Source organism: Pholis gunnellus (assembly GCF_910591455.1).
Source record: "Pholis gunnellus genome assembly, chromosome: 12".
Lineage (NCBI taxonomy): Eukaryota > Metazoa > Chordata > Actinopteri > Perciformes > Pholidae > Pholis > Pholis gunnellus.
In genome coordinates this window covers 8,573,870-8,601,750 of record NC_136539.1, presented here as the reverse complement: position 1 = coordinate 8,601,750, position 27,881 = coordinate 8,573,870, and the positions used below count along the sequence as shown (strand labels likewise).

Here is a 27,881-nt window from a genome sequence, read left to right as displayed (position 1 = left end):
TATTGATTGGGATGATCCAATGCTTGAGCCTGTTGAATGAAAACTAGGCTAAATGGAAAGTTTACCTGAAAAACTACACTTTTATTTAGCCATTAGGCTATTTCATTACTCAACAATACAAAAATTGGTTCAAACAACACAGAATCCTTTCAATGGATTGGTTTTACAAATACAATCTTAGTACATAAATGTGTGTTAAAGACCGACAAGAAGAAGAGCAGCCTTCCCAGAGATTTTAACACACTTTAAGGGTCAGGTTTATGCAAAAACCAATATGATAGACACTGCACAAACAACATAGTAAACTCTGCCATGAGCTCAGCAAATAAAAAGTCAGTCTCTCGTCCCAGGCAGAAGCTTTTTTTTTTTTTCTCCCTTTTTTTTAGTACTTATTTGCATAGCGGCAGTTGTGATTTTCCGCCAACAGTTCATCAATCATCAACAATGCTCAGCAGACCACTCAGCTTCAGTCTGCAGGCCAATTCTTCCTCACGGCTCGCCAAAATCTGTCGCTCGAGTTCCTTGAGCCGCCACGCCATAGACACAGGCATGGTTTGAGGGCGGTCTGCTTTGTCCGACAGATCATCAGGCTTTGGCTCCTGGAAAGTCAAAACAATGCATGATTCGTGATTGCAATGTTTGGAACATTTTGTTGACGAATCTCTTATCATTTGCAGCCACACGTAAGACACTATCATCTAAGACGGCAACAATATTCCTAACACCAAGAATGGCTGTTTGAAAAAGGACATAACTCGGGATCACTGTGTGACATGAGGGGACTTGTCCTACCTGTGTGACAGCAGCTGTGGGCGCATGCGTTATGGTTGTGTGCATCGACAACAGAGTTGAGGATGGAATGAAAAGCGGTGTGGACAAGTGGACCAAGGGGTCACCATCCTGCCAACGCTGAAGCTGCTCCATGCTCCTGTGGACAGTAGTGGGAATTAGACATGACTTAAATATTGTGGATAAGGTATTTTTTTTTCTTCGCACACACCTCGTCCTTCAAAATGGCATATTCTTATTAAAGCAGAACTTCTGGATGCAATGAAAACTTTCAACAGCGGTGCTGTCGCCGTACCTTTTGCTTTCAGCCTTCTCCTCCTCCAAGCTCTTGAGGACTTTGTGGGCCAGGAGCTCTTGTGCTGTGGGAGTGTGCGTGATGTCCAGCGGGGCTGTCGGGGCCTCGAGAGGCTCGGCCAGACTGTTGAACAACCTCTGTCTGAGGGACAGAGTGCCGGGCGTGGCACAAGCAGCAGCATCCGCACTGAGGACGGAGTCAAGGAGAGAGCAGAGGAGTACTGTGATTGTGACTTGTACATGTTTTCTTTTCAGCAGTTTTAATGTTAACATCTAAAAGACTGATGACTTTTTTTTACGTCTTTTTGTACTTTCTTACCCTTCCGTCTCTTGCTGCTTCTCTCGGTGGGTTTGTCTGATGGCCTGGGTCCATTCTTCAGGTGGCTGGAAACCCTTTAATGACTCTGTGGGGAGGTAAACCAGGATCTCCCCGTCATCTGTCACGGCATCTAAAACAACAAAAACAAACAAATAATTACAAACCGTCAGTCATAGAACATGGGCATTGGGTTTAATTCTAAATGACAGTAAAATAACGTTCCACGGAGAATGTCCTCACCTTCACAGACAGGTGGTCCGGGGATCCGCCAGTCTTTCAGTTTGTGGTCTATGCAAATCACCAGCACGTCGTCCCAAGGAATCTGACTGCAGGCTGGACACGCATCCCCGTCGTCCCAGTTGCTCGTGGCTAGCTTGGATGCCGGGGTTTGGGTACGGTGGCCCTTGAGCCTGACCCATTCCAGAAGGTTTTCCAGCCGCGACATTAGGAGAGGCTGACTGCGCTGCGAGACCGGGATCTGAGCAGCGTAACAAAAGATGGAGGAGCAGAGCGCAGACCACGAGTCTAGAGAGAAAGGGGGGGATAATAAAGGATGTATAACACATGCATTATTGATCTCGTTCACATCTCTCTTTTGTACTTGCATTAATAGAAAATCTGCTGTAATAAAAAAGCTAAATTAATATCTCAGTCACTGACCTGTAGCAGATAGTTGCTCCCACTGTGGCAGCTGCAGGCTGAGGATGACTTTGCGCAACCAGTCCAGGTGCTGTGCAGAGTTCCAATCCAGATGAGGGACAAAGTCACGGGTGTTATGCAAGCAGAACTCTCCTGGCGGCCACGAGAGTCTGCTGAGATCCTGGGACGACACTTTGTCAGCGATGTGAGCCAACACGCCGTTGTACAGCTGGATGACCGGCACAGGGTCCTGCGAGGGAAGACGGGCAGCGACCCGCTCCTGGCGGTGAGCGTGAACTCGGGGGCTGAATTCACGACTCAAACTGGCCTCTACGAGCTGCACCAGGGTCTGACAGGAGAGCGGGAAGGGCGGTGGAGCACGGGCCAGCAGCCAGCGGGTAGCCTGGCTCAGCTAGAGACACACAACAGGACAGAGGAGGAGGGGGGGGGGAGAAGATGTAGAAGACTTGGGAATCCCAGAAAGTGAAGATCATTAAATTAAAAAAAAGAGTGTATGTGTAATACCTGCTTGGATCCCTGTAGGTCACTTGTGGTCTCTGGTATGAAGAAGAAGGTGTACTCCGATATCAGGCCCTCCTGGACCAGTGTGTGCAGCATCAGGGCTGAGGGACAAGGAGGCGCCATGAGGGGAATATTTCAGCGTTTAACACATTTTGTCAAGATTAATTCAGCGACTGTTACTTCACTACTGCCTGACATACAATACAAATTCATAAACTACTGCAGAAAATGCAATCACCTTAATTTCATTAATGGCTATTTGAATATCCCAGTACGTGTTTGTACCGAATCGGGGCAATCCCTAAATGATATCTCATTATCCGTGTTATTACTGACCTTCTTCGAGTTTCTGTGCATCACCGCTGCCACACTCGGGCCCTGGCACCAGAATGGCCAGCGGCAGCGGGCTGTGCCAGGCGCTGGCCTGCTGTAGCTGTTTGAGCTGAAGCAGGGCCGACAGCAGAGCTAAATCCTGCTCGTCGTGCCCGGCCTCGGTGATGGGCATGGCGGGAAGCAACATAATCAGAGCCCCGGTCCCCTGGAGCTCACGGCACTCCTCCGTTTTGGACAGGCCGTCTTCGGTAAGAGGGCCTCGGGACGCCTGGGGGGACACCGGCGAGAAGACTGGTCAGAAAACCCCATGTTACACAGACCACACAGTATCTTTTTTTATCTCGCTAAATGATATAGAGTACAAAGAAATGTCTCAACGCCAACGTAGGTTAATAATAAGCCCCAATATACAGATAGGCAAAGTCAGTGGTACTCATCAGCTGAGATCTCTGTCTCTTTAAAGCCACCTATTAGCATTTAACAACATCTAAACATGACTTTTATTCTGTCAACGACAGGTCAATATAAAAGCTGTTGTGGAAGGACTTTCCTCAAGCACCGAATAATGTATAAATGAGAATAAATCCAGTCCAATGAGCAGACTTGCTGATCTCTTTGTTTGTTGTCAGTGTAAGCTGCAGTCTACCTTGATGCTGATGTGGACTTTGAAGGTGCGTTGTCCTTCGTCCCGGAGTGTGTTGGTGACACAGAGGGTCTGCAGTGCGCCATCTGGCTGCTCCTCCCTGACCTCTGACCCTTTGCCGCCACCGAGCTTCACCTCCAGCCAGTCTGACAAGATCCTGAGGACAGACAGACAGACGAGAGAAGAAAATCAATTAAACCTTAAAAAAGGTAATCAAAAATCTACCCGTCACCACTGCCGTTACTGTCGGTGATTTTTTTCGTCATATTGAAGAGCTGCTGCTCACCCGTCTGCCACGCTGGCTACACTCTCGTGGTCGCTCGGCAGGAGGAGAACAGCTTTCCAGAATATTCGGTCAGGCGGGTTGGGGATATTTTCTGTCACCAGTGCCGGCAGGTCGAGCGGCTCCCACACTCTCTCACTGAGAGAAACGGCAAAAACAAATTAAAAAAAGAGGTCAAATGCTGCTTTGCGACGTGGACCAACGTGTCTGAATAAACATACGCATGACTTACTCGAGCAGCTGCTGATAGTAGTAGTGGACTCTCATCTGGTGGATTGCTTCTTCTCTCATTTTCAACGATCTTAACAAAAAAAGAAGAAGTAAAAAATACATATATACATATTCTTAAGACACGAGTGGGAAAACAACTGTACTTGGAGAAGGACATACCTGGTGCTGGAGAGGGCCAGGATGCCGGCGTTTCCCAGGTTGACCAGACCACGGGCCAGATCTGCCATGCAGGGCCGTGCGGGGGCGCTGGGAGCCAGAGCCTTCAGTTTGAATCGAGGGTCCACACAGCAAGGAGCGGCAGGGAAGCCTCTCATCTGTCGCTTCAGCTGCCGACGTACCGCTACCACATCGCGCCACCTGGTGGTACGGATGAGAGAAGAAAAGACGAAAAAAAGATAAATCAACACGTGAACGAAAAAAAGAAAAGAAAAAAATCACTATCAGTTAAAGTGCGAACTGAAGTTGTTGCATCCATCTACGCGCTCTTCAAAGCCACAGTACAAAAACAGTCCTGCAGAACACAGGAGTTGCTGGTCTACCGCCAAGCTGGTTGGTTGATTTTTTGTGTTATTGTGTGACTATGGTGTTTTAAAAAGGGTGAGTTTGGATTCACCAAAGGCTAAATGTAGCCTGCACTTAAACTGATATTGATTATTTTTAGGTGAGCCTTTCTTTTCGGCGTCACAAATGCGTTTTTGCTGCTAGTTTTACATGAAGGTCTGCATATTTCTCAGCTTCTTACCTTTTGATATACTTGTGGATGCGTTGCAGCTCAGCTTCAAGGAGGTCTTCAACCAACAGAGCAATGTCTGCAGTCAAAGTCTCCTCAACTAGACTGGTACAGACCTGCTCGGTGCATTTAGCTACTCGGTTTGCTTTCTCTTTCACCGCCTGTCTGAAAAATGAGGGGGGGGGATTGTTGAAGACATTGAAGTTCATGATATTCCTCCTTAATGCTAGCACCTTATTGTCATTCTAAGTTGTCTTGGTTATCGTGTAACTTCACATCAGACCACATTGGAATTCGGTTGACTTTTAAAGCCTTACTGGATCTCAGAGGTGGCGGTCTCCTTGATGGTGTCATCTAGAACTTCGTAGATGAGGTCTTTGCAGAGAGAGAAGCTTAACTGAACCAGGAAGACCTCGTGCTCCTGCCTCCTCCTGGCGCCGGACAGACATGGAAAAGGAAATGGAGGGTGAGCTGTGGCCAATAAAGCTACTTTGATAGTCGCTAGAAATTAGCAGGATACAGGGATCAAAATGATTGGTGCTGTAGAAAAATGGCAATTTTTTGCACCTTTGATTTTCTTTTCTTTCACTTTACAGAGTAGGAGATGCTGCTCTCTTTGATAACAGTGTACTGATAAAACACAGTGCGCTTTAAATCAACAGGCTGCCCTTAACGAACCTGGCTTCGTCGAGCTTGCGTTCCTCGTCGGCGACACGCTGCTGTTCCATCTTGATCTCGCTGGAGGACACCTCTTGAAGCATCTGTCCCAACACCTCACTCACCAGCGACTCCACCTGCACACCGCTCTCCCTGCAGAACCAGAAGGCAACAGCACAGGAAGTTAAGTCATATCAATAAATAGAAGAGAAGAAATCTCCACGGCATCTTCGCACTGTAATCAAAATAATTAATGATAACTGTAAAGAAGTGAAGTAAAAGGCAACACGTGGTTAAAAACGTGCACAAGCAAAGCTGGTGCAGAACAGCTGGATGGATAAAATCGATTGGACTTACGCAAGAGCTGTTGTGGCATAGCCGGCACCAGCATCTGCTACCTCCCTCACTGCTGCTCCAACCACCTCCTCAATCACACAGTCTAGTACAGCCATGATGTCCTGCAGAGGGGGGGGGGTTACAACAACAGTACAGTTACTGTCTTACACATACTACAGTAATACAGACTCAGCTCTTTTTAGGTATATTTTTGGATTACATTTAAGGCTGCAAATTATCATTATCCAACAATTATTTTCTCTATTAATTGTTTGGTCTGTGAAATGTCATATAATAGTTTAAAATGCCCAATGCTTAAGTACACGGTGCCATCTTCAGATTGCTTGTTTTGTTAGTCCAACACCAAAATATTAATTTTACAATCATGCAAAACAAAGAAGAGACGCATATCCCATCAATTGAGAAGCTGGATACAGGGAATGTTTGGCATTTTTGCAAAGAAATTGAAAAAAATGTTCTGTCTATGACAAAGCGATGAATACTTTCCACTCTTATGATATTTTGATTTCAGACTCAACCTTAAAATACGTATTGCAATTGGCATTTGGTGGCTAAAACACTGGGTAAGCGATAGATGTTCAGGTTTCACAGGCAGATACGGTCATTTAAAACAGCTTAGAATAAAGACACATTCCTACACAGTGGTGAAAGAAGTATTCAGAGCCAACGAGTAACAATACCCTGATTACAAGTCAGCAAAATGTCTTTAGAAAGGCTGTTTTTTAGAGTTTCATAATATGTTTAACTGTTGGATGATTATTGCAGATGCATTCATGAGTAAGTTGGTCTGCAAAGTAACTACAGGTGTCAGAAAAATGTGGTGGAGTAACGGGTTTATACTTCTACTCCTCTCTGACAAGCAAGTATAAAGAAGAATGAAAATGAAATACTAAAGATCAGGAGCCTCGTGTACCTAGTTAATGTACTTAGTTTCCCCCCCAACACGGTTTCTCCATCACCGAAATTTACAAGACACCAGGCGGGCCATCTTATGCTGTCTGAGATAAAGAGCGGAGAGATCTTGCCCACCTCATTGCTGTACGCCGGCTGAGGTTTGGGCAGAGGCGACGGCGGTTTGACGGGCTGCGGTTGAGGTATCGGCTGGAACAGCTGCTGGGCGTCTGCTGGGTGGGCCGAGCGGTCGTACCGATCGCTGCGCTCTCCCGTCTCGTCAGTAACAGCGGGAGGCAACCCGAACGCAGCGGGCATGTCTGGAACGACCTGTGACAGCAAATCAATGCCGGGTGGTGCCTTAACTTCCACCTTGGCAGCGATAGCTGAGGCATTAAAAAAAGAAAAAACAGTATTCATGAGACTGATATACTTATTTTCAGTGAAGTTGAAGAGTAACTAGGTACATGATCCGACACATTTTTTCCCAGCTCTGCATACAGACAATGCTGCACGGTAAGATGAGAAATGAAGAAAAGGAGCACTTACCTTTAAATTGGCTCGGCGTGGGCTCAGCCAGAGGGCCTTCACCGCGGTACCTGTTCTGGGAGTCAAAGCTGCAGACAGGGGTGTGCTGCAGAGGGTTGGGGAGGGCGCCTCCATTCACCACCTCTCCGATCAACACGGCTTTCTTTGCGAGGATGACCTCGGACTTCTTCTGGGACAGAGGCAGATCTGGCTCCTGATAGGCTATCCGGCTCAGCTCTACCACACTGTGGACAATATTAACTAAACATATTAATATTTCTGTTGGACATAAGCTATAATGTGAGGTGGATATGGTTAACGGTAAGTTTATCACTACCAGTGACTGATTTGACGGCTCAAACATCCATCAGACCACCGGTAGACACTCACCCATCGTTGACATTGAGGCCGTACTGCTGGATGAAGTCAGAAGCCTCTTCGGTGTTGCGGAACATTAACATCCGAACTATGTCCTCGACTGGGAACGGAGTCGATCTTGGACCCACGGTGAGGGCTATGTTCAAGATATTCAAGGCTTTAGCTCTGACCTGTATGCATATATATACACACACACACACACACACACACACACACACACACACACACAAATTTGAAAGAACAGAAATAATAAACAACACAATCTTCTGTTACGCCCCTGTGTGATATTTACAGTTTGTGCTCTTTTGCTACCAGAACAAGTCTGGAAACAAAACATCCAAATACACATTTAGAAGTTAATTTGACTACGTTCGTCTGTTTGTATCTTTAGATTTTCCCTGAATTCCTCAGAGGTTAGTATTAGATAATGCCTCATTTGCATATTGCATATAATGTATGTAATCAACTGGGAACATTTCATGGTGATATCTATGATCTCTTTGCACCCTATTCACCTGTTGTGTAATAGTTATTTTTTTTCTCCAGAAATCCCCACTTCAGCAGCACTTACATACACCAAACGTTCCAGTTCCATACCTTTCTATACTCTGAATGTTTTTACAGAGGGGTTTGTCCATTTATCATTCAAAGCCTGATTTATAACATTTTATTCCCCAAAACATGGCGGAAGTTGATTTTTCTATGCTCATTTATTTTCTCATAGAGCATATCCAGATGAGTGAAAACTCTCTTGACAAGTTCACGGTTGTCTCAGTTTGAATGAATGAATGCAGGAAAGTGGTTCTGACCTGATTGAAGTATCTGTGTAGGAGGCAGCTGGCGAGGTAGGAGGCTCCTTTGACCAGCTTGAAGAAGCGCACAAAGTTGTTGCTGTTGACTGCAGCGAACGCCTGCACGGCCAACTTCACCTCGGGGGAATTACGCACCTCGTCGCGGAATTGCTGAACTTCACTGCGTGGACATGGGTGAGCAAGTATCTCTTTAGCGTATAGGGTGAGGTGAGGCACAAAATGCAGCGAATGCAAACAAACCAAGCCCCAAAACATGAAGTCGAAGACGTAGAAAATAATTTAAAATGTGCCAATTACAGTCCACCAATATATCTAATCATTTGCGTTGCCGTGGACTGACCGTAGGATGTCGCCGTCGTTGAGTTTCAGCAGCACGTTGTACTGGCGAAACTCCGCCTCCATGGGGCAGTACACGTGACGCATGGCCAGGTCCTGGTACATTTCTTTGAGGCTCTGCAGGCACTTCGTCATGTTCTCGTTGTTGATCTTGGCGTCGAAAGCCGACATATGCTCCTCGCAGAGGTGGTGGCCGCAGTGCACGTGGAAGCGCGTGCACTTCTCAATCAGCGACACCGTGTGAGGGCAGCACAGGTGCTGCTGGGTGATGTCCTGTGGGTGTGGCAGAGGAAGAAATCAGTACATGTGTCATAACTTGTTAGCTCCTCCCCTTCTACAAAAGTCACCACTGGGGCCCAGAAAATGGGATGGGAAGTATTCAGAGTTCAGGTAGTTGGTTGTCACTGCACCACTCAGCCAAGCTTCCCACAAAAAACAGATGTTTACACAAATAAAATAATAATAAGTAATAAGACATAGGAAGAGGGCCGTTACCTTGCGGATGGCGCGGGTCCTGTTCCAGACAAAGTCATACCAGTCCCGGTAGTTGTCATGGCCCTGGTCCATGATCTGAGTCACCAGATAGTCCATGGTCATGCTGAGCACAGGCAGGGGGCGCAACTCGTGGGGCAGGGGCTCTTCCTGGTCCGCTGATGAGCGGCTGTATTCCTTGATGGCAGCCGAGTGATCCACCTAGTCGGGGACAGCAGGTTACAGTTTCATTTATTTTGTCTATAGAGTCCCTCCCTCCTGTCTTTGATGTACTTGGAGAAACATTATTTTTCATTCTATATACACAATATGCCTGGAGCGTACCTACTTATTCCATCAATGTATTATTATGCCAATGGATGAAAATAAACAATAAACGTAAATAATAAAACCTAAGAATACCAGAGAACAGGCCTATATTCTGCTGAATGTGGAACTAATTGGCATTAATTAAAGGACGTTACCATTTCACTGTCTGGGAAGACCTCGAAAACGCTCAGCTGTTTCCTCGTTTCCCTCATGTACCGCTCCTTCTCTGGACACATGTCGGGACACGTCCCCACAAACACCTTGGACAGGTCCAGGTCCGTCCTCTTGGGCCGACCTGCGGGGACAGATTAAGCACTCGGTTAGAATGTCTCTCGTGTTTTTAGCCGTGTTAAAAGGGATAGCTTAGATGTTCTGAAGTGGGGTTGTATGAGGTCCATAGTACCATACTTGTCCATAGTCGGGGTATTACTCTACAGTAGCGCTGTACCTCATACGACCTCAACTCAGAACATCCAAACCATCCCTTTAATGGCTGCAGTAGATTGGTGTGAGAGCGGTGGCTATACCTTGACGCAGGATCTTGTCTCTCTGCTCCAGGAGGCGGAACTTGTCCTCGGCGGTCTCGGAGGTCTGGCCGACGAGGTGGAGGAGGGAGGAGGGGACCGGGCGCTCCGAGCTCTGGGCCTCCGAGCGGCTCTCTCTCTGGGGTTCGGTGTCAAACTGCAGAGACTTGGCCAATGACGACTTCTTTACCGGAGAACTAACAAATGAAAAAGACACACGCGAAAGACAGTCACAGCACCACAGTAACGTTTTCAGCTATTTTTAGGGCAGGCAAGGGTCCAGGCAGATGCAAGTGCATAAGTGTACCTGCGGCTGAAGCTCATCAAACTTCTGAGTGCAGGTTTTCTGAGTGGTGAGGAAGCAGACTTGGACTCTGTGTCCTCATGACTTTCTCTCTCGGCCTCCTCATTTCCTGCTGCAGATCTGCTCCCTTTGTCATCTGGACCTAATGCACAAACAAGCAATACATTGACTCACTGCAAAGAAAATATGAAATTAACACAAAGTCCTGATTTATAGTCACATTTGCTTTTCTAAAACGGTCATATCAATACAGCAGAACTGTGCCTGTTGGGTGCAAGCAATTATTTCTATATTAATTCAACCTTCACGGTAATATACTTACTGTGCTTCTTCTTCTGCCACAAGAGAAGGAGCTCGTGTCTATTTAGTTGTTTTCCTTTCTTCTTCGCCTTTGCCGCTGACGCCTGAAAGAGAGTCAAACAGTGACGGACTTAAAATGAGAAAAATATACATCACGCTAAGCTAGCTAACGGTTGGGGTTAACGGACCGAGCTCAGAAATAGAAAAAGAAGTCCAAACAACTTGGAATAAAATCAAAGCTCCACTCTGGCCACAAAGAACACACTATGAGTAAAGAAGAAAAATGTACTGTAGTGAATGGAGTGACCTGAAAAAACAAAGCTCCTAGGGGACCAGTGCTTGGAGCATGGTTATCAGAGTATGGTGAACTTGCGTTCCCCGGAGTAAGTAGCATAGAGTTAACTCACATGGTCATCAAAGTGCACTATGACCAGGTTCTTGGCAGGCCGGCAGAAGACCCGACTGACTTTGCCGAAACGACCGAAGTGCTTCTCGATCACGTCCTTCCTGTTGAGGGCGCGGGGCACATTCCTGCACTGGATGACGGTGCAGTCGGAGGCAGGCATGCCACTCAGGCTCTCCGAGCTCGTCCTGCGTACACCACGTCTCACAGGGGTGGTGAGGCCGAGGTCCGAGGCCGAGGCTAGAGAGGGTTATAGGCCGACAACAGGATGAGCATATTCTGATAACGCACGCCACTCTTTGACTTCATTGACGATGTGTACTTGAAATTCAGCAGGATGAAGATTTCTGTCTGTGTTTCCTCAAAACCAAACACTGTTGAGATTATCACAGAATCTGTTTAAACAATGAGTTTTATGTTTTTTCCATAAATATCCCAGATTATTACTCCTACTAATTATAAAACAAGTTGTAAGAGTTCAAACAGGTCTGCAACTAGTAAAAAATGTGGTGAAAAATATAAAATAAAAATTCAAAATATAAGAGTAATTTAAGATTGATTTTTAATCACACAGAGTTACCTTTTATAGTGCTGATAGATTTCAGAAATTCATACACACCGTGATACAAAATGCAGGTAACACACCGTATGCATTATTTGTATGTCTCACCTGACTCTTCAGCTTTTTCCAGCACAGCCCTGGTCAGTGGTTGCGCTGTGGGTGGTGCAGGAGGTACGTCATCCCCCTGAGATCGAACGTCTTCCTTCTCCGTTTCCTCCCACTTCGGTGCTTGCTGCTCAGGCTCCTTTGTGGCCTCTCTACGAAGACCACTTAACGCTCTACCAAACAAGCCTACTGGTGGGGCGCGAGACCTCATTAGGGGCCTCTTTGAAGGATGTCTTGGTGAATCCGATTCTGCTGGAACATCCTCCTCCTCCTCATCTGCTGGGGTAGGCTTCTCTGGGACAGCACTGGGGACCGTTGGATCCTCCTTTCGCTTGATGCCTTTACCGAGTCGTGCAAATACACTCGTCTCTCCTAGGCCCTCAGGATTGCTCCCTTTCTCTTCTGTGCTAGTCTCTGCTCTGGCTTTGATGTCACCATAAGCTGGGGGAGGACCAACGTTGGGTCCTCCAAAAAGGGTCTTTGTCTGAGGCTGGAGGGCATTGGTTGAGAAGCTGAAAGACGACGGGGTGGTGGGCTCAGCAGTAGATCCCTTGGTGCTGGAGCTGGAGGGGGCTGCTGGCTGGGAAAAGGTGAACTGCAGTGTGTTTGAAGGAGTGCTGCTATTGCCAGTTGTTAGTGTATTGGTTTGAGCAGAGATAGAGGGGGCTGCAGCCGGCTGAGAGAAGCTGAAGCCCAGCTGGCCGGAGGTAGCCCCCGACAGAGAGAAGCCAGTGGCGGCGGTGCCGCTGCTACTCATGATGCTGGCGCTCGTCTGGGACCCACTGCTGCCAAAAGGTGAGCTGGACATTGAAGTAGTTTGAGTGTTAGCGGGCTCGGGGCTGGCACTGAAGATGGGTTTGAACAGCGCCTCATTGACTGGCTTGAAACTGTAATTGGACGTTCCGAAGCCTCTGCTCTGGGTCGCGCTCGGAGCTGTGCCAAACACACCGGTGGTGGTGGCGGCGCTGGTAGATGACGGCTGTCCAAACACAGACTGTACAAAACCCAGTGGCTGAGGCTGCCCCAAAGCGGCGGCAGAGCCAGGAGCCATCTGGGAAGTTCCAAACCCAGAGGGCTGCTGGCCAAACCCTGGTGGTGGTTTGACAAATCCCGGGGCCTGCTGGCTAAAACCTGGAGCCTGTCCAAAGGCTGACGGCTGCCCAAATGAAGGGGTCTGGCCAAATACTGAACTTTGGTTCGGTTCACTACTCTGTCCAAAAGCTGGTGTGGTGCTACTACCAAAGCCTGAGCTACTCATTCCTAACGATGGCTGTCCAAATGCTGGAGCCTGGCTTATGGTAGGCAGTGAGGGGGGCTGTGTAGACGACTGTCCAAAGGCAGGGTTCTGTCCAAAGATGGTATTTGCATGAGGCGAGGGCTGATTTAAGACGGGTGGCTGTCCAAACGCCGATGGTGGAAAAAAGCCCACAGGTTGGGGCTGATTGCTAGAACTTTGCTGTCCAAAGGACTGGAACAAACCAGGCTTCATAGCGTTGCTTGGGGCTTGGAAAGCTCCACTTTGCGGACTGCCAAACGGATTGGAGGGATTCATGGCGCAAATATTAGCGGATGTTTAGTATCCTTAGTTATTTGTTGAACATTTAATATTTAAACATTAAAATGTAATAATTTCATTTAAGCAACACCGATTCCGTTTCTCCAGTTTTTCAGTGTAACACCATATCACGTAAAAGTCAACAAAACATTATGAAGACAGCAACGAATAAACATGAATGGGTCGGCCGCTAGCACGAGCTAACAACACAAACATTGTTGAAGTTTGCGTAGCAACGTTAGTTCCGTTGCCCTTAAAATGGTTGTACTGACACAACAACACAAATACTAAGAAATGCTGCAATGATGATACGACAAAAATCTCACCTTTCACAGTTTGTGTTTGCTATGTTGATATATTTTCTTTTTCGCAGCTCAAACGGTATATAACAAATATGGGTTCAAACACATTTCCTCACATCCGGTTCCGGTCCGACAGCTAATTAGGTCCCCGTTTGATGCTAAATCCCTTTCCGCTCCTGCCAACGTTGCGACCGGTTCATTGCGCGAATGAACGGGCGAGGGACCATTTTCCTTAGACGGAAAAATATGTTTAACTTCTCTCAACTTCACTGTCATATACAAACTACCCAGAGAAAGCGTAAATAATCCGTTGGGGTCCTCCATGTTGCTACCGCGGTGTCACCTTGAATTCTGCCGGGCCGGAATGGCGGAACATCGCTCGCGGCTAACGCGAAGCTGACCAACCCTTCTCGTGAAGTGACTGCCACAGAATTACTAGTTAAATTGAATTACTGGCCGTCATCGTCGGTGGGTTGTATTTTCAGCATTAACCTATGTCTCTGTTTTTTTTTTTTTTAATAGCCTGTTTTCTCTGTTTACGCCGGGTTTTAAAATGGGAGTAGTACTGCGCAATCTCCAGAAGGTGGTGCCTCTTCGCCGCGCCAGACTGCGCAAGGATGTCGATACACTGAGGCACATACTGGGCATCCATAAATTTGACCTGGGCATCGTTTGCGTGGATAACCACAGGATTCAGCAAATTAATAAAATTTACAGAAAGAAAAATGTGCCCACGGACGTCCTCTCATTTCCATTCTACGAGGTAAATATGACCAACTTACATGCGAACATAGGACAGTATTGCTCTTATAATGTATTAACTGGGCTAACGTTACATATTTTCCTCTTCTGTAAGACTGAACCAACTGGAATCTGGTGGGAGGGGGTTACTTTAATTGACTTATTGAAACAATCGGTTGAAATAGTGCTTCTTTTAGGACCTGAGGCCTGGTAAACTGCCTTGCCCCCTTCATAGAGATGAGCTGAACCTTGGGGACATTTTCTTGGGAGTAGAGTTTGTGATGAAGCAGTGTAAAGAGGAGTCCCTGGATCTGCACGGAACCCTCGCTGTGAGTAGCTACACCTCTGTACGCCATGTTTGATGTCGTCTTAACAGTATAGTTGTGGCACCTCTTAGAAAGGCAGCAAGACATGTTTTGTTTATATATTCAACCGTGTTATTGAATTCCACCAACTGTCGTGTTCAGATTTGCAGAGGCGCTTTCTTTCATGATGCACAATACATTTAATAAATACATTTTTGTGTGCAGTGACATTAACTGCTCCTCTCGTGCCTTAGGTTGTCACTGCGCACGGTATCTGTCACCTGTTGGGCTACAGACACGAGACAGAGGAAGAATGGACTGAGGTTTGTATGGGAACTTTTCTTTTTTTTAGCAATGTAACATTTGTTCACAAAGCTTCTCTAGTGTGGTGTGTAGCCATGCAGATAGTTCTGGTTTTATGTGCCAAGATGCATTTGTGACATTTCTGCCCCATTTCTTAAAGATGAGAGAACCAATCATTTTTCATTAAATAGGGGTGGAAGCATACATCTTAGAGGCAGATCAGAACGAACAAACTAGATATCAATGGAGGTAATTAAGGAAATATGTTTTTTTTAATTTATTTATGTGTACTGGCCCTTTAACTGTAAAACGTGAGCAAACTAGCTGGAGATGAGTGTCATTACTCCTGTCCATCTATGTTTATGTTCTGTTTAATCAGGTTTTATCTCTCAAGCATATAAAGCGCAACACGCACGTTTAACTCTCCAAACACTGCCGACATTATTGATGATCTGTGTGATTTGAATGCGTTTATGCTACTTGGGTGCTACCCAGATGATTTTGTTGAATTTTATTTATATATATATATACATACACACACACACACACACACACACACACACACACACACACACACACACACACACACACACACACACACACACACACTCTAATTCAAATCCAAATGGTTTGTCACGTTTTCAGATGCTGCAGAAGGAGAGCTACATTCTAAGTGAGTACAACAGGCTCACGGGGAGACATCTGGAGCCACTGATGAAGCGATGCTGCCAGGATAGCTGACGAGTACCTGGTGTTCGATATTGTTGTTCGGTATCCTGACTGTATTCACCGTCGTGCTGCGTTCTACACAATCACAATCTGCGGCCACTTTCAAGCACCGTTTTAAACATCAAATTAAAAAGTCTGTGCACTTTCACTGTAGTATTTTATTAAAATCTGCTGTAGGAAGAGTCGGCTGTGTATGAAGGGTAGAAAAAGAAAGCGGTTCATTTTTACTTCACAAAGACATTTGACCCTCTTTACACGGCACGTGGGACGTTCAGGAGAGAGCAATGTTTCAGAAATGCTGACATAAAAAAAAAAAGGTGAATGAATTTGTAACTTAACCTGCTGTTGTAACAGTGCTGTACTTCAAGGAGTCCTAATAGTAATGCACACTTCCTTAAACTGGGTATCAATAATCTCAACTGGACCATCCAGATTATTTTTTTATTACCCATGTTTTACAATGCTGTATCATAGACTTTCTTCTGTTAGTTAAGGAAATAATTTGATGTCCAGCAGACGGCATGTTCCAACACTGCACATTAATCACGGTGTACTGAAATGTGATTTGATTTTTTTTCACAGTTGTAACAAGAAGCTGAACAACCAGTGTCTAGTACAGAAGCAAGCACGCCGGGTAGCTACTAGTTGAACAGGTTAGCAGAGGTTTAAAGTGTCAAATACTGAATACTGGCCGTGAATTTAAAGGCGATAGCTAGCTTTCCTGGTGCTCTAGTATAAATTACTCATTTTTGCCATGGCAGGTTGATGGGTTAATTAACATATTAACCGTATGTTGCAATAAATAGAAAATCTGTTGGCTTTTTAGAAAGGAAAAAAAAAAAATCGTACTTGCACATTGTCGAGGATTGACAGACTTATCCAAAAGCAATAAGGTTGTACAACTTTCAAAGTAAAGCTCATATACATATTTATAAAAGTTTTTTTGGGAGGCACAAAGTCAAAATCCCCAAAAGAATAAGGTAGGCTTTACTGAGAAAAGCTCAGTAAGAAACAGGCTTCGTTAAGCTTACAGATCTTCTTCAAAGACAACCCCCCACACACACACACACACGTTCATAAGTCAAGCACAAAAAACAAGTTGGGAAACATCCACACGCTCGGACAGAAAGCTCATTTGAATTGGCCGGTTTGAGCCGGAACATAAATATTGCACCAAAATGTACCCGCTAAATACAACACCCCTCTAACTCTATAATAGCTTATACTCCAACATAGAATATATCTTTATTTAGTTTATATGGGAAATAAAGGGTCTGCAGAACATACAATCCATGAAGCACCAGTAGCATCTGGTGCTCGCTAGTTGCATTTTAAGTGAACGGCTTTAGAGTTGGAAGAAGTGTATCGAGAGACAAACGAAGAAAGGAAACTTTACAAAACGGTTTGATAAAAATCATAGCAAAGAAAAGCTCCAGCCCCCAAAAACATGGAGGCAAAATTTGATCCACTGAACATTTTTAACTGCATTTTCTGGTTTCTTAAAGAGTCTTGACAGTTTAGTACCCGCGTTGGCATTCACGGGTGCTAAGTTAGCAGGGCGTTGAGCGTTCTTCGTAGAGGAGAAGAAGTGCCTGAAGACGACCACAGAAGGACGGCTATCAGTAGTACTCGAGGTTGTTCAGAGGAGCGGTGCAGCTGTTCAGAGGGGCTGCAGGACGTTCCTTCCCGCCTCTGGAGTGGCGTTGACTCCGGATCGCTCCATTTCAGACAGCTGCTCAAACACATCCCTGAGGACACACAAGGTAAAAGAAACAAACCGTGTCAGGGCAAACACACTCATGTAACGCCCAGTGGCTTCATTGTGGGACACTCACTTTTGCATGTAGAAGAAGATGTATCCGCTGCGGTCCCGGTCTCGCTGTACGGCTGCTTCCTGTGTGCGCGACACGTCCAGGTCGTTGTAGGTCAGCCACGACTGCTTCTTCATGTCGTACACGTCACTGATGTAGTGGCCTATGGTGGGAAATAAAGAGCATTTGTGGCAGATAGGTTAGGACGCACCAATCTGACCTTTTCAGGCCCAATACAGAGTACTGATCTGAGACCAGTGTTTAATTAATAGGCTGTATGCAAGTGACTGAGATCATTCTTTAATGTGTAAGGAAACAGGTATGTTTTTTTCTTTTAATCTAACAAATAAATACGTGAATATCTCTGTATAGAATGTTATTTATTAAAGGAATGGTGCATCGGCCTGTTGTCTCCTATGTGAGGGAGTATTGGTGCGTCTCTGGGCCGCAGCAGACAAACACTTGAGTGCTCACCAGAGGAGGAGCTGCTCCCAATGTGACTGACGACACTGATGAGTCTGAAGGAGTTGGCCACGTCTCCGCTCTGTGGAGCACAACATTCATAATTAGGTTACTGTGAATCAAAACGGTTCAGTGTTTCCAACGGTGTATTATGAAAGTTAGCTACTTATGATAGACCAATGATAGGGCAGACGTTGGTACCTCAGCGTTCCTCTTCAGGTTCTCAGCCTCTGCTTCAGTGTACTCCATGTCCAGCACGTCCTCGTTGCCAGAATCATCATCTGAGCACAGCAGCTCAGGTAGAGAGTTGTTAAATTCTGTTGTGTGAGAAGATATTGATAGCGGTCAGGCATTGCCCCTTCCTGACAAGCTAGCATGAGGTCCTGTGTGTTCACGATACCAGCGTCCTCACATTAGCTTTAAGACTGAACCCTCTTCAAGACAGGAATGTCAGAGGTAAACAAACTCAAATATCCGCCAGAGACGAGAACTGCCGACGGAAACCGGCACCCCAACAAAACATCGATGGTTCTTGGTCTGCCGAAGATGCTCAACGACGAAAAAATGTTTGCTTTGAGTGATTATGTCGGCTACTCAACATTCAGTCGATCTTGGTTCATACCTTGCAAACTGAGCTCGGTGGCCCTCTTCAGATCGTCATCCTCTCTCAGCTCCTGGGCCTCCTGTATGGGGTGAGGGGGAGACACAGTGTTACAATGAGATTTAGGGAGAGAGGTTTCAACATGGCTCCTTCACTCAGGTAATGCATGCTGGGTGTTTGATGCCTGCTTGCTCATTAGATGATTGCCATGACATAAGCTAATCCTTAAAGTAAACATAAGGAAGCAGTTTAATGTAACACCAGTTCAGCCTGGATAGTAACAACATAGCGTTACTCGATAAGGATTTCTTACAAATTATGGTTTCCTCAAGTACCTCTAGTCGTACTTCTAGTTCGCATATTTCATGGCATCGTGGTGCTACGATAGTATTTAGACGCAGCAGCGCCATCGCTCCGTTCTTAAAGGAAAGCCCTGCAGATGTCATGTGGTCTTACATGCTCCTGGAGGCTCTGAGCCAGAGCCTGTTGTAACTCCTGTTCCTCTCTCTCCTGATCCAGACTGTACTGCTGCACCCAGTCCAGTTCACCTTGCTGCTGCACGCTCTCTGGGGTCTGGTTCTCCTTGTTCTCGTCCATGGTCAAGTCCAGGGAATCCAGCACATCTACACAAGATCGACCCGTACACAAGTCAGTTACCTTAATAAATCAAAGACTAGTGATACAACCCCTCCATTATACTGCGTTTTCATTTTTTTCAAATTAAAACTGGACTGCCCCCTGTATAAAGCCCTATTTCCCAGAATGGACTACCTGAAGGCTGTTTGCTGTCTGTTTCCAGCAGATCTGTATGATAGGCCAGGTCATGGGCATCTGTATCCCCAAAGCCCGTGTCCGGGCTGCTGGTTGGCTCATCCTCCAAAAGGGGCGGAGCTGAGAGCCCGGCCTCTTGACGACTCATCTCCAGCACGGCTGCCAGCATCTCATCGTCGTTTATGCCACCAAAGTCTGCCGAGTCTATCGCTGCTCCTCTCTGAGGACACACAGAACGGTGTCTAAACGGCGACGGACACAACGGGAGGCTGAATCGTAACCGACATGGTCCGGCAGTATATTGCTCACCTCCTCCGGTCGGTCGTCGTCGTCAGGCAGACAGCTGCTGAGGCGGCGCTTGCGGCTCGCGATCACCTTTCTGCTGAGCTCTTCTTCACAGTCGGAGTCCAAGAGAATAGAGGTGCAGCTGGAGTTGGACACTTTCCCTCCAATCCGTCTACACAAACACACACACACACACACACACACACACACACACACACACACACGGTCATAAGCTCAGTGATTGAATTCATAAGCAAATAGTAAAATGAAGTCCAGGCACAATTTAGGATATTACTCTTGTCCTGCAATATGTGACAGATGACACTGTTTGTGGTTTCCTACACACAATCTATTAAGCCGGTCGAACAGAGAACAAGTTGCAGCACACTTAAGAGCTTTACTAAAGCTGTGGTCATGTGATCATTTTGGCTACATTAATGTGTGGCTGTGGTAACATTTTAAGATGGTGTGAGCTTTCTTTTTTTTCTTTTTTGGGATGTTCATCCTCAGCTCCAGCAATAATCTGCGTAGCCAAAACAAACTACAAACTCTTAAGGACAAACATTTTCCGATTGAAACCAATTAAAATCATATTTTTTAATGCCATTTCAGGACACAATCATGCATTATATCATATATGGCTTTAAGGTCTAATGACGTCAAAGCCACTTTTCACAAGGGATGCGTCATCGTTTGAACTGGCGGTACTTACCGGAGAGGTGCTGTGGAGGAGTTGACCATTTGAGATGTTTTGAGTGTTCTTGACCTTTGTGGAAAAACATGAAAATGTTTACAAACCTTTGTTCTCATCTCTCAGCCAAATTTAATGCATCCAAGTAAAAAAAAAAGACTTTACATAAAACCCTACTGAATCACCCAAAAGCTCCGGATGTAAATATTTAAAGTTATTATTCACACATTTTATTTCACTGCGTTTAGGACTTCTTACATGGAGGTTTGGGAGCTCCAGCCGAGACTTAAGGGGGGTCGTGTGGACTCGGTGCAGTGGGACAGCAGGGTCAGGTATCGGGGGATCACCACCTGCTGGCCCAGCTTGCTGTTCATAGACAGCTGAGCGTTAAAGCTGTACCGCTTCAGGTGGAGGATAAGCACCCTGCAGGGAGAACACACCCATCACACATCAGCAGTGATCGACGGGTGCTTACAGGAAGTACCAGTTGTGGTGCTAATCGAACGTTTGAAATGCAGTGTGTGTGTGTGTCTGCTCAACACTGAAATATGTTCAACTGCAAGCATTTGAAGATGAATGTGACATCTTTGCATTGTGCATGTGCACCCCCAATACCTGGGCAGTTTGCTGAATTTATGCATAACAGTCGCTGATTTCCCATTGCACTTTTCACACGAGTACTCAATTTCCTCCATCTGCAACAGGAAAAAGTAACTTCTATCATGACACATTTACTTGTTATACATCTAGTTGCTCACTAAATTAATATAACAAGCTTCGAAGGTGGACAAAGATGAATTTTCTTACCCTAAAAAAGAGATCCAGAGAATCCTGAATAGAGCGAAGCGGGAGGGTTTTCTTTCGCCGCGGGAGGTCGATGGACAAGTCGTTGAACTGCTCTCGCTTGGTAACGACCTCGCCACATCTGCAAAACACCATGAAAGCAGAAATGAACATTTCTTTTCTCCAGAGCCTCGATCACTTATTGTCAAATACATTACAAAGGACACATCGCAAGGATAAACTCGGGTGATTGAGCAGGAGCCAGGCCTCTCACCCTTTGCAGGTGATGGTGTGCTGCACCTCAAACTCCATGTTGACCGCCACGGGGCAGGTGTAGATGCGCGAGGTGTCCGTCTCCTCGCCGGGCTCCGCCTTGCCTGCCGGCGACGTCGCCTCCTGGCCGCTCTCGCACGCCACAGAGGACGACGAGGACGCCGCGGCTTCGTTTGTCCAGCTCTTGTTCATTTTCTCCACGTCGTCCTTTAACTGGTCCAAACACTGGCTCAGGAACTCGTGAGCATCCTGATAAACAACGGCACACGCACGGTACTGAATTAAGCACAGTTAATGAATGGAAGAGGAGGGTTATGTACCAACGGGACGTACAAAACTGAGACGGACCCATCAACAACAACTGAACCATTGATTCTAGCGGGACATCTTACATTCTGCATGTTTCCAGAGAAACGCTCAGCCGTGGAGGAGATGGCACTCTTCACTTTCCTCAAGAGGTCCTTTTTTGTCTCCGGACAGCCCACGTCCTTCTTCACCATAAGGTGAGCGAAACGCCTGCAGGCAGCAAAGACATCGCACAGAATAAACTACTATTACGCAGTTTTATTTTCAAAAGGAGTCCATTAACAAAGGCATGATTGAAGGAATGATTCAGGCACAAATGGATCTCCCCTAGTCTACAGAGACTAACGTCGTACCTCAGCAATGCATTGATGGGCAACTTCTTCCACGGGATGCTCTGCCTCAGCATGTCGCTGGAGAAGGACGGCAGGCTGAAGAGGGACTGCAGGATGGCGTTCATGTAGCAAGTGTTGCCCAGGTTGGAAAATCTGGGATAATTATGAACGACAGGATATACACAATGTATGAAAATGAAATGATGTCTGGCCTTGAATTTGGATAACAGAAATTCCAACACAACTCCTTCCAGGGCGTACGGAGACATGGTTTTCATGGGAGACATTTATTTCTCTTGCGTACACAGCTTTTTCAGATTTTCCCTTGTCATCCTTTGGGTTCACAACATCCAAAATAAATGCAGTCCAGCCTCTCTTCACATCCGGCTGATTCTTACCCTTGCAGCGGGGGCTGAGGCTGGGCCAGAGTGGAGGGCCGCTGCTTGTTCCAGCCACTGTAGTCCAGAGAGGTGCGCACTTTCTTGAAGGGAGTGGAGTGATTGGGCAGCATGAGGCTTCTCTTGGCTGTAGTGGTCTGAGCTGTGCTGGATGGCCTGGGGGTGGGGGGGTAAAGATTAGACAGATGTGAATCTCAATGGCCCCACAATGACAACACAATTTGCTTCAGCCATCGTTGGCCCAACATTTAATAAATGTGCAATAATGTGACACTATTCTCCCACGAGCACGAAAAAGAGAGAGAGAGGAATGTGTATGGAGAAGGAGAAGTGTTCTGAGCTCTTTGCTTTACCAACGCTAGCTTGTGCATTTTAGCCGACCACTAGAGAAACTCACCTGTCCAGGAAAGAGTGGCTCTGGCTGTAGTCTTTAGTCACAGAGCGGCTCCCGTAGAACGACGTCGGCTGAAGGGGAGTTGAACCCAGCGGAGCTGAGGGCGAGCGAAGCGTGAAGTCAGATTTAGGTCTGAATACACAGGTTGATGCTCTATACAGGACTGTCTCAGAAAATTAGAATATTGTGATAATCCCCATACGTGTGATTTAGTTTACTGAACCAAGCTGAGTGTTTTTCAAGGCTCAGGAAACCCTTGCAGGTGTTTCGAGTTAATTAGACGATTCAAGTGATTAGTTGAATACCCTACTAGTATACTTTTTCATGATATTCTAATATTTAGAGATAGGATATTTGAGTTTACTTAAGCTGTAAGCCATAATCAGCAATATTAAAAGAATAAAAGTCTTGCAATATTTCAGTTGATTTGTAATGAATCCAGAATGCATGACATTTTTGTTTTTTTAATTGCATTACACAAAATAAAGAACTTTATCACAATATTCTAATTTTCTGAGACAGTCCTGTACATTCAAATTCTGCAAACTACAAAGACTTTTGTTTACTGTGACAAAGCTTTCATTCTTTTATGTTACATTTCTATTATTAAGCTGACATATAACTGCAAAGTATCTTAATTGCTGAAATGCAAGTTGACCATATTTTCAGTTTCGGCAACCAAAAGCTGATGCCATTAATTAAAGTTAGTGTGGAGCACTGAGAGGTAAATCTATCCTGCGAGACATAAGCAGCAACATATAGAAAGTGTTGCTGCAGAGTTGTGGACGTCGACGTTTACCTGAGCTCCGGTTCTCTTCTGCCTGCTTCAGCTTCTCTTTGCAGCTCAGCAGGAACTTCCTGGATGGATCCGAAGTGGCCTTGTTGTTGCTAAGGATAAAAGTACATAGATTGTTGGATGTTACCCGACTGTGGAATCTAAAACTCCATTCTGCCAATGTAAGCCATTATTCATGTAAATGAAACGCATTACAGTACTGTATAGATTAACATTCTGGTATCCTTGTTTTCACCAGATACAGAGTCAAAAGGTTTCATGTATGCGTATCCACCACCCACTGAAGTTCAGTGTGGGCAGTGAGGCGTGTAGCTTTTACCTTGATGAGTCATTTTCCTTGGGGTAGTCCTCGGTCAGGTCACTTTCTGAGGTCAGGAGTCTCTTTCTCTTCTCGCTCCTGGAAAAACAGGGACACGGAACAATTCATGTTACAAACCTGAACCGACCCTAAACTGGAAAGAAAGACAAAACCATGACAGGCGTCAAAGTTCTCCATTAGGACATCGGTCACATACAGGAAGATCGTCACAAGGAATGCCTGCCACGGGCCTGTTATCGGTAGAAAGAACACAACACAGGCTGCACTCCATTGTAATGATGCCACGCTTCATTGCCGCATCAAATGGATCACATGACATCATTTGCATATCGACAGCAACATGGATTTCCACCACACCTGTTCTCGGAGAGTCCGGTGCGAGTGGGAGTGGAGGCAGCTCTGCTCGGGCTGCCCAGGGGCTTTCGCGGTGTCGTGTCCTCTCTGCCTTCTGCACTCTGCCGCCTCGGCGTTGTCTGGAGGAGGTTAGGCAATTTCAGTCAAATGTCAGTGTACACGTCTCTAAATTTAAAGTTAAGAAAACGTGGGGTTTTCTTGCTCACCTGTCTCTCCCCTGAGGGATTGGTGTCATTTTTCGCAGAGCGGTTCCCGAGCACACTGAAGTTTGCACTTCCATGGGATGATTTTAAAACTGCCAAGTTAAAGAAAAGAACTAAGAAATCAGGCCAAAGCACGTGAATTACAATACTTTATATTACTCTGACAATACTGAAACGATACCACGGCAATTATCTAAAATGCCAGGGAGAGTAACGCAATAATAGACGACGGATCATGGAACTTGAATTTTTTCTTCCTCTTAATTAAAAATATAAATAAAATGTATGAATTTAACAAATGTACATGTTATGCAGATTTATTTGATATTTAACTTCTTATTTGCAACCAGATATCACATTAAACAGAGTTTAAAAACACTTGTTTTGGTAGAACAGCGCCCCCACATGATATTACATGCAGATGAAGTTCTGAGAGAAGTTGATGAGGGAAAAACTTCTAAAATCAGAAAGACACCATCGTAGTAACTGCAGAAAGCGCTGTGTTGTGTCAAAGTGGTGTTTGTGGAGACTGATTCTTCCCCTCAGTCCACTTGTTGCTGAGAAATACGGTGAAATAATACCTAAACGTGTGCTCTTTGGTGGTTTATGAGTTTGCTGAATTACAGGAGGCGCTTGAACAGATTCACAAAAGATGGTGAATCTAATTTTATCGGTACATTTGGTTATAATTAGAGCCGGTTTGTTATATTCTTTGTCATTTTTAACGACACCAGCTCAGAGCGGGACTGGGCGAACGGCTCATGACCTGCTTTGAGACTATTTGCTCAATTTAAATAAAGAAAAGCAACGGCTCGTTTGGAGAGATTGGGGCCAGATCGGCGGAGAGAGGTCCAATGTACTGGTGGTGTTATCTTTAGACGTACCCATGTTCTTTAAGAAGAGACTGGTTATCAAAATCAAAGGCAACTACTCAGTACCAGGAGTAGAAGGAGCAGGACAAACTTGCATCGGAATCAAATGTAACAGGACTTAACAGTTTGTTGCTTTATCTAATCTGGCAATTCTTTAACTAAGGATATGTCAAAGTCCAACTGGAAAAAAAAACCATTTAGTCACTATTTTTCTAAAACACTAAAACTAAAACAATGACTTTGTACCCGGCTCAATCACAAACCACGCAGACAGCGATCACTTTCCTTTGGTTCCCATCGTGCTGCGAACCATCAACAAAGCTTTGCATGTTCTTAAAATGAGCGGTGGTGTAATTACTTGGCTTTCCCAGCTTCAGCTTTTCCAGGTATTCTTTAGTCTTCTGAAGCAAAGTCTGAGGAATCTTGTCGAGGATGATGACGCTGCTGTCCTTCAAAGTCAGCATGATTCGGCTCAAATTCTGGTTCACAGTCTTCAAGTTCTGGCTCAGCTGAGGGCAAGAAAACAAAACGAGATTAGTGTTTCCACGAGCTCGTCTGCTTTGGGCCAGCGGATGGGTACGGGGGGGAATGAAGACACTCATTCTGCCGCAGACCAAATGTTGTTGTATCTTCTCTAAAAACTAACAAACACCAAATCCAAACAGCATGTTCGCATGGCGTTCACTAACGCGCCTGTTTGTAACCGGTACCAACGTCAACTTAGCGTCACCCGTCTCTCCTCAGCTCTTGTGAAATTTTAGCGGCGGCGCTAATAATAAAGATATAATAAATAGGACAAACACTGAATATAGTCAAATGAATCGATTAATTATTGTTTTATTTATCCATCTCGTACATTTTGCCATAAATAATTACAATTGAATACTTTAGTAGCCTATTAATTTTACGCTGAAATTAATTTACTCTGTGTTCCTTCCTAACTTAAGTTATACGTTTAATTGTTGTACATTTTACAGCATCAATGCTTCCAAACCCTTGTAATTGTATCTTAATGCTTGTTGTACAAGCGAGCCATTACTTAATATTGCCGATTAAAGAACAAGCATCAACAAACAGCTAACATCCATATCATACGTTTATCATAAAAGGGAGAAATAACCAAGACTGCTCTGAAGACGAGACTCTCAAATATTCAAGTGGTGATGCTTCAGAATCCAATCAATGTTTTCACAGCTGCACCAGTTATTGAATATCTTTAAACTGAACAATACCTGGAAGGTTTTGGAAGCTCCGCCACAGCTGAATCGTATACACAGGTTGACTTTGTTGTCCTTTTCCAGAATCTCAAAAGTCCCCTCTTTCCATCTGGTGGTGCCCATGTCCATGCTGCTCAAGCGGATCTTTACAGCGCCACCGCTGGAGAGTTTGGGCACTATGGTTGACATGGCTTACTATCCAGTTGGTGCCCTTTTGGAGGCTGGGACCTTGTGACCAAACGAATCCTATACAAGAGGGAAATTAAATAATCAATGTCATTACAACCACAACTGTGTCATTTACAGCGCACCATCTGTGTCTAGTCTACATAGATGTAGATTGTAAATGTCACGCTTTAACCGCATCAGTGCCACCGATTTACCATACTTACTGCCACTGACAAGCGTATGCTAATAAGCTCAATGATAAACCAAACACATTTTTAGAAAACTCCCCAAAACACTTGTTATTCGCGATGTTTGTGTTACTCAGCTGATGACAAATATAAATAAAGCAATCAAGCTAAGCCGCTATGTGCAGCGGTTTACTACTGAGCGCTTGTTTAAAGTCACAACAAACTCAACCACATGCAGCGTAACGTTAGCACAACAGCTAAAACACAGCACTCTTTAAACTAGACTGTACACTCGCAGCAACATTTTTTACAGACATGTGTGAATGTTTTACAAAGTGGAGGAACTCACGCCACTTGTGTTAGCTGGCTAGCACTTCCAGTAAGAGTCAATGTAGCCCGGTCTGCGTTAGCCGTCAAACTAACCCGATGGCCACTCTGAACCGCGGCAGCGAAGACGAGCGAAGATGCGCGACACAGTGCGACCAGCGCTCCTCACTTCTTGCTTGGTTAACGTTTTTCTGACGAGACGAACAGTCACAAAAAGAGTCAGCTAGGGCGACTAACGTTACGGACAAGCCGAATGTATGGGATGTAGATGTCGTCCCCTCATCTACAGACGCTGAATGGAGGGGAGGCCGACATTAGCAAGTCGGCTAGTATGCTAGCGGGAACTAGCTAACTGGCTAATTTGCCTGATTGTAATTTGGTGATGAAAACACTCTCACAGTTTAATTAAATCGTCGCCGTTCTTTACCTGTCGATGATACGTGGTCGTCTTGAAACTTTTAAATCACAATATCGTCTCCGTGGGTCCTCCGACGGCAGAAAGTTTGTTTTGCCGGCATTCACCTGCTCCCCAGTACGTATGTTGTTGACAGTGGACCCGCACACGACGCCTCGCAACACTGCGCGATGATGGCGGGAATGTGAAAATTGACAACGGAAATGATCGCCGAGAGTGAGTCCGATCCCGCTCTCGCG

At 45.5% G+C, this 27,881-nt stretch overlaps 3 protein-coding genes across 4 annotated transcripts; 1 reads left to right on the top strand and 2 right to left on the bottom strand.

The window, feature by feature from the left end:
• Positions 1-343: 343 nt before the first annotated feature.
• Positions 344-13,665, bottom strand: mcm3ap (minichromosome maintenance complex component 3 associated protein). Its single transcript, XM_079170529.1, has 28 exons — positions 11,745-13,665; positions 11,079-11,314; positions 10,694-10,775; positions 10,375-10,513; positions 10,071-10,264; positions 9,699-9,838; positions 9,238-9,435; positions 8,747-9,015; positions 8,404-8,566; positions 7,607-7,764; positions 7,238-7,461; positions 6,827-7,074; positions 5,798-5,898; positions 5,462-5,593; positions 5,101-5,214; positions 4,796-4,948; positions 4,213-4,410; positions 4,055-4,123; positions 3,826-3,960; positions 3,543-3,696; positions 2,900-3,164; positions 2,567-2,664; positions 2,063-2,453; positions 1,643-1,927; positions 1,403-1,532; positions 1,085-1,270; positions 793-928; positions 344-599 (listed from the first exon to the last, which is right to left on the bottom strand). The coding sequence occupies exons 1-28, from the start codon at positions 13,291-13,293 to the stop codon at positions 432-434; spliced, it is 6,315 nt and encodes a 2,104-aa protein (XP_079026655.1). The 5' UTR covers positions 13,294-13,665; the 3' UTR covers positions 344-431.
• Positions 13,666-13,782: 117 nt separating this feature from the next.
• On the top strand, positions 13,783-15,822 carry ybey (ybeY metalloendoribonuclease). 2 transcript variants are annotated; one of them, XM_079169979.1, is made up of 5 exons: positions 13,783-14,015; positions 14,121-14,361; positions 14,537-14,668; positions 14,899-14,967; positions 15,593-15,822. In XM_079169979.1, the coding sequence occupies exons 2-5, from the start codon at positions 14,152-14,154 to the stop codon at positions 15,686-15,688; spliced, it is 507 nt and encodes a 168-aa protein (XP_079026105.1). In that variant the 5' UTR covers positions 13,783-14,015; positions 14,121-14,151; the 3' UTR covers positions 15,689-15,822. The 2 variants fall into 2 exon arrangements, with proteins under 2 accessions (XP_079026105.1, XP_079026104.1); XM_079169978.1 differs by having other exon boundaries at positions 13,783-14,361.
• Positions 15,823-15,949: 127 nt separating this feature from the next.
• Positions 15,950-27,782, bottom strand: usp37 (ubiquitin specific peptidase 37). The gene is made up of 24 exons (XM_079169975.1): positions 27,655-27,782; positions 26,560-26,790; positions 25,686-25,836; positions 24,459-24,547; positions 24,256-24,371; positions 23,899-23,976; positions 23,583-23,671; positions 22,787-22,880; positions 22,390-22,545; positions 22,013-22,144; positions 21,746-21,869; positions 21,355-21,602; positions 21,105-21,222; positions 20,913-20,992; positions 20,556-20,720; positions 20,319-20,372; positions 19,631-19,778; positions 19,322-19,541; positions 19,007-19,173; positions 18,572-18,632; positions 18,151-18,266; positions 17,962-18,031; positions 17,512-17,650; positions 15,950-17,424 (listed from the first exon to the last, which is right to left on the bottom strand). The coding sequence occupies exons 2-24, from the start codon at positions 26,731-26,733 to the stop codon at positions 17,337-17,339; spliced, it is 2,877 nt and encodes a 958-aa protein (XP_079026101.1). The 5' UTR covers positions 26,734-26,790; positions 27,655-27,782; the 3' UTR covers positions 15,950-17,336.
• Between the last annotated feature and the right edge of the window lie 99 nt (positions 27,783-27,881).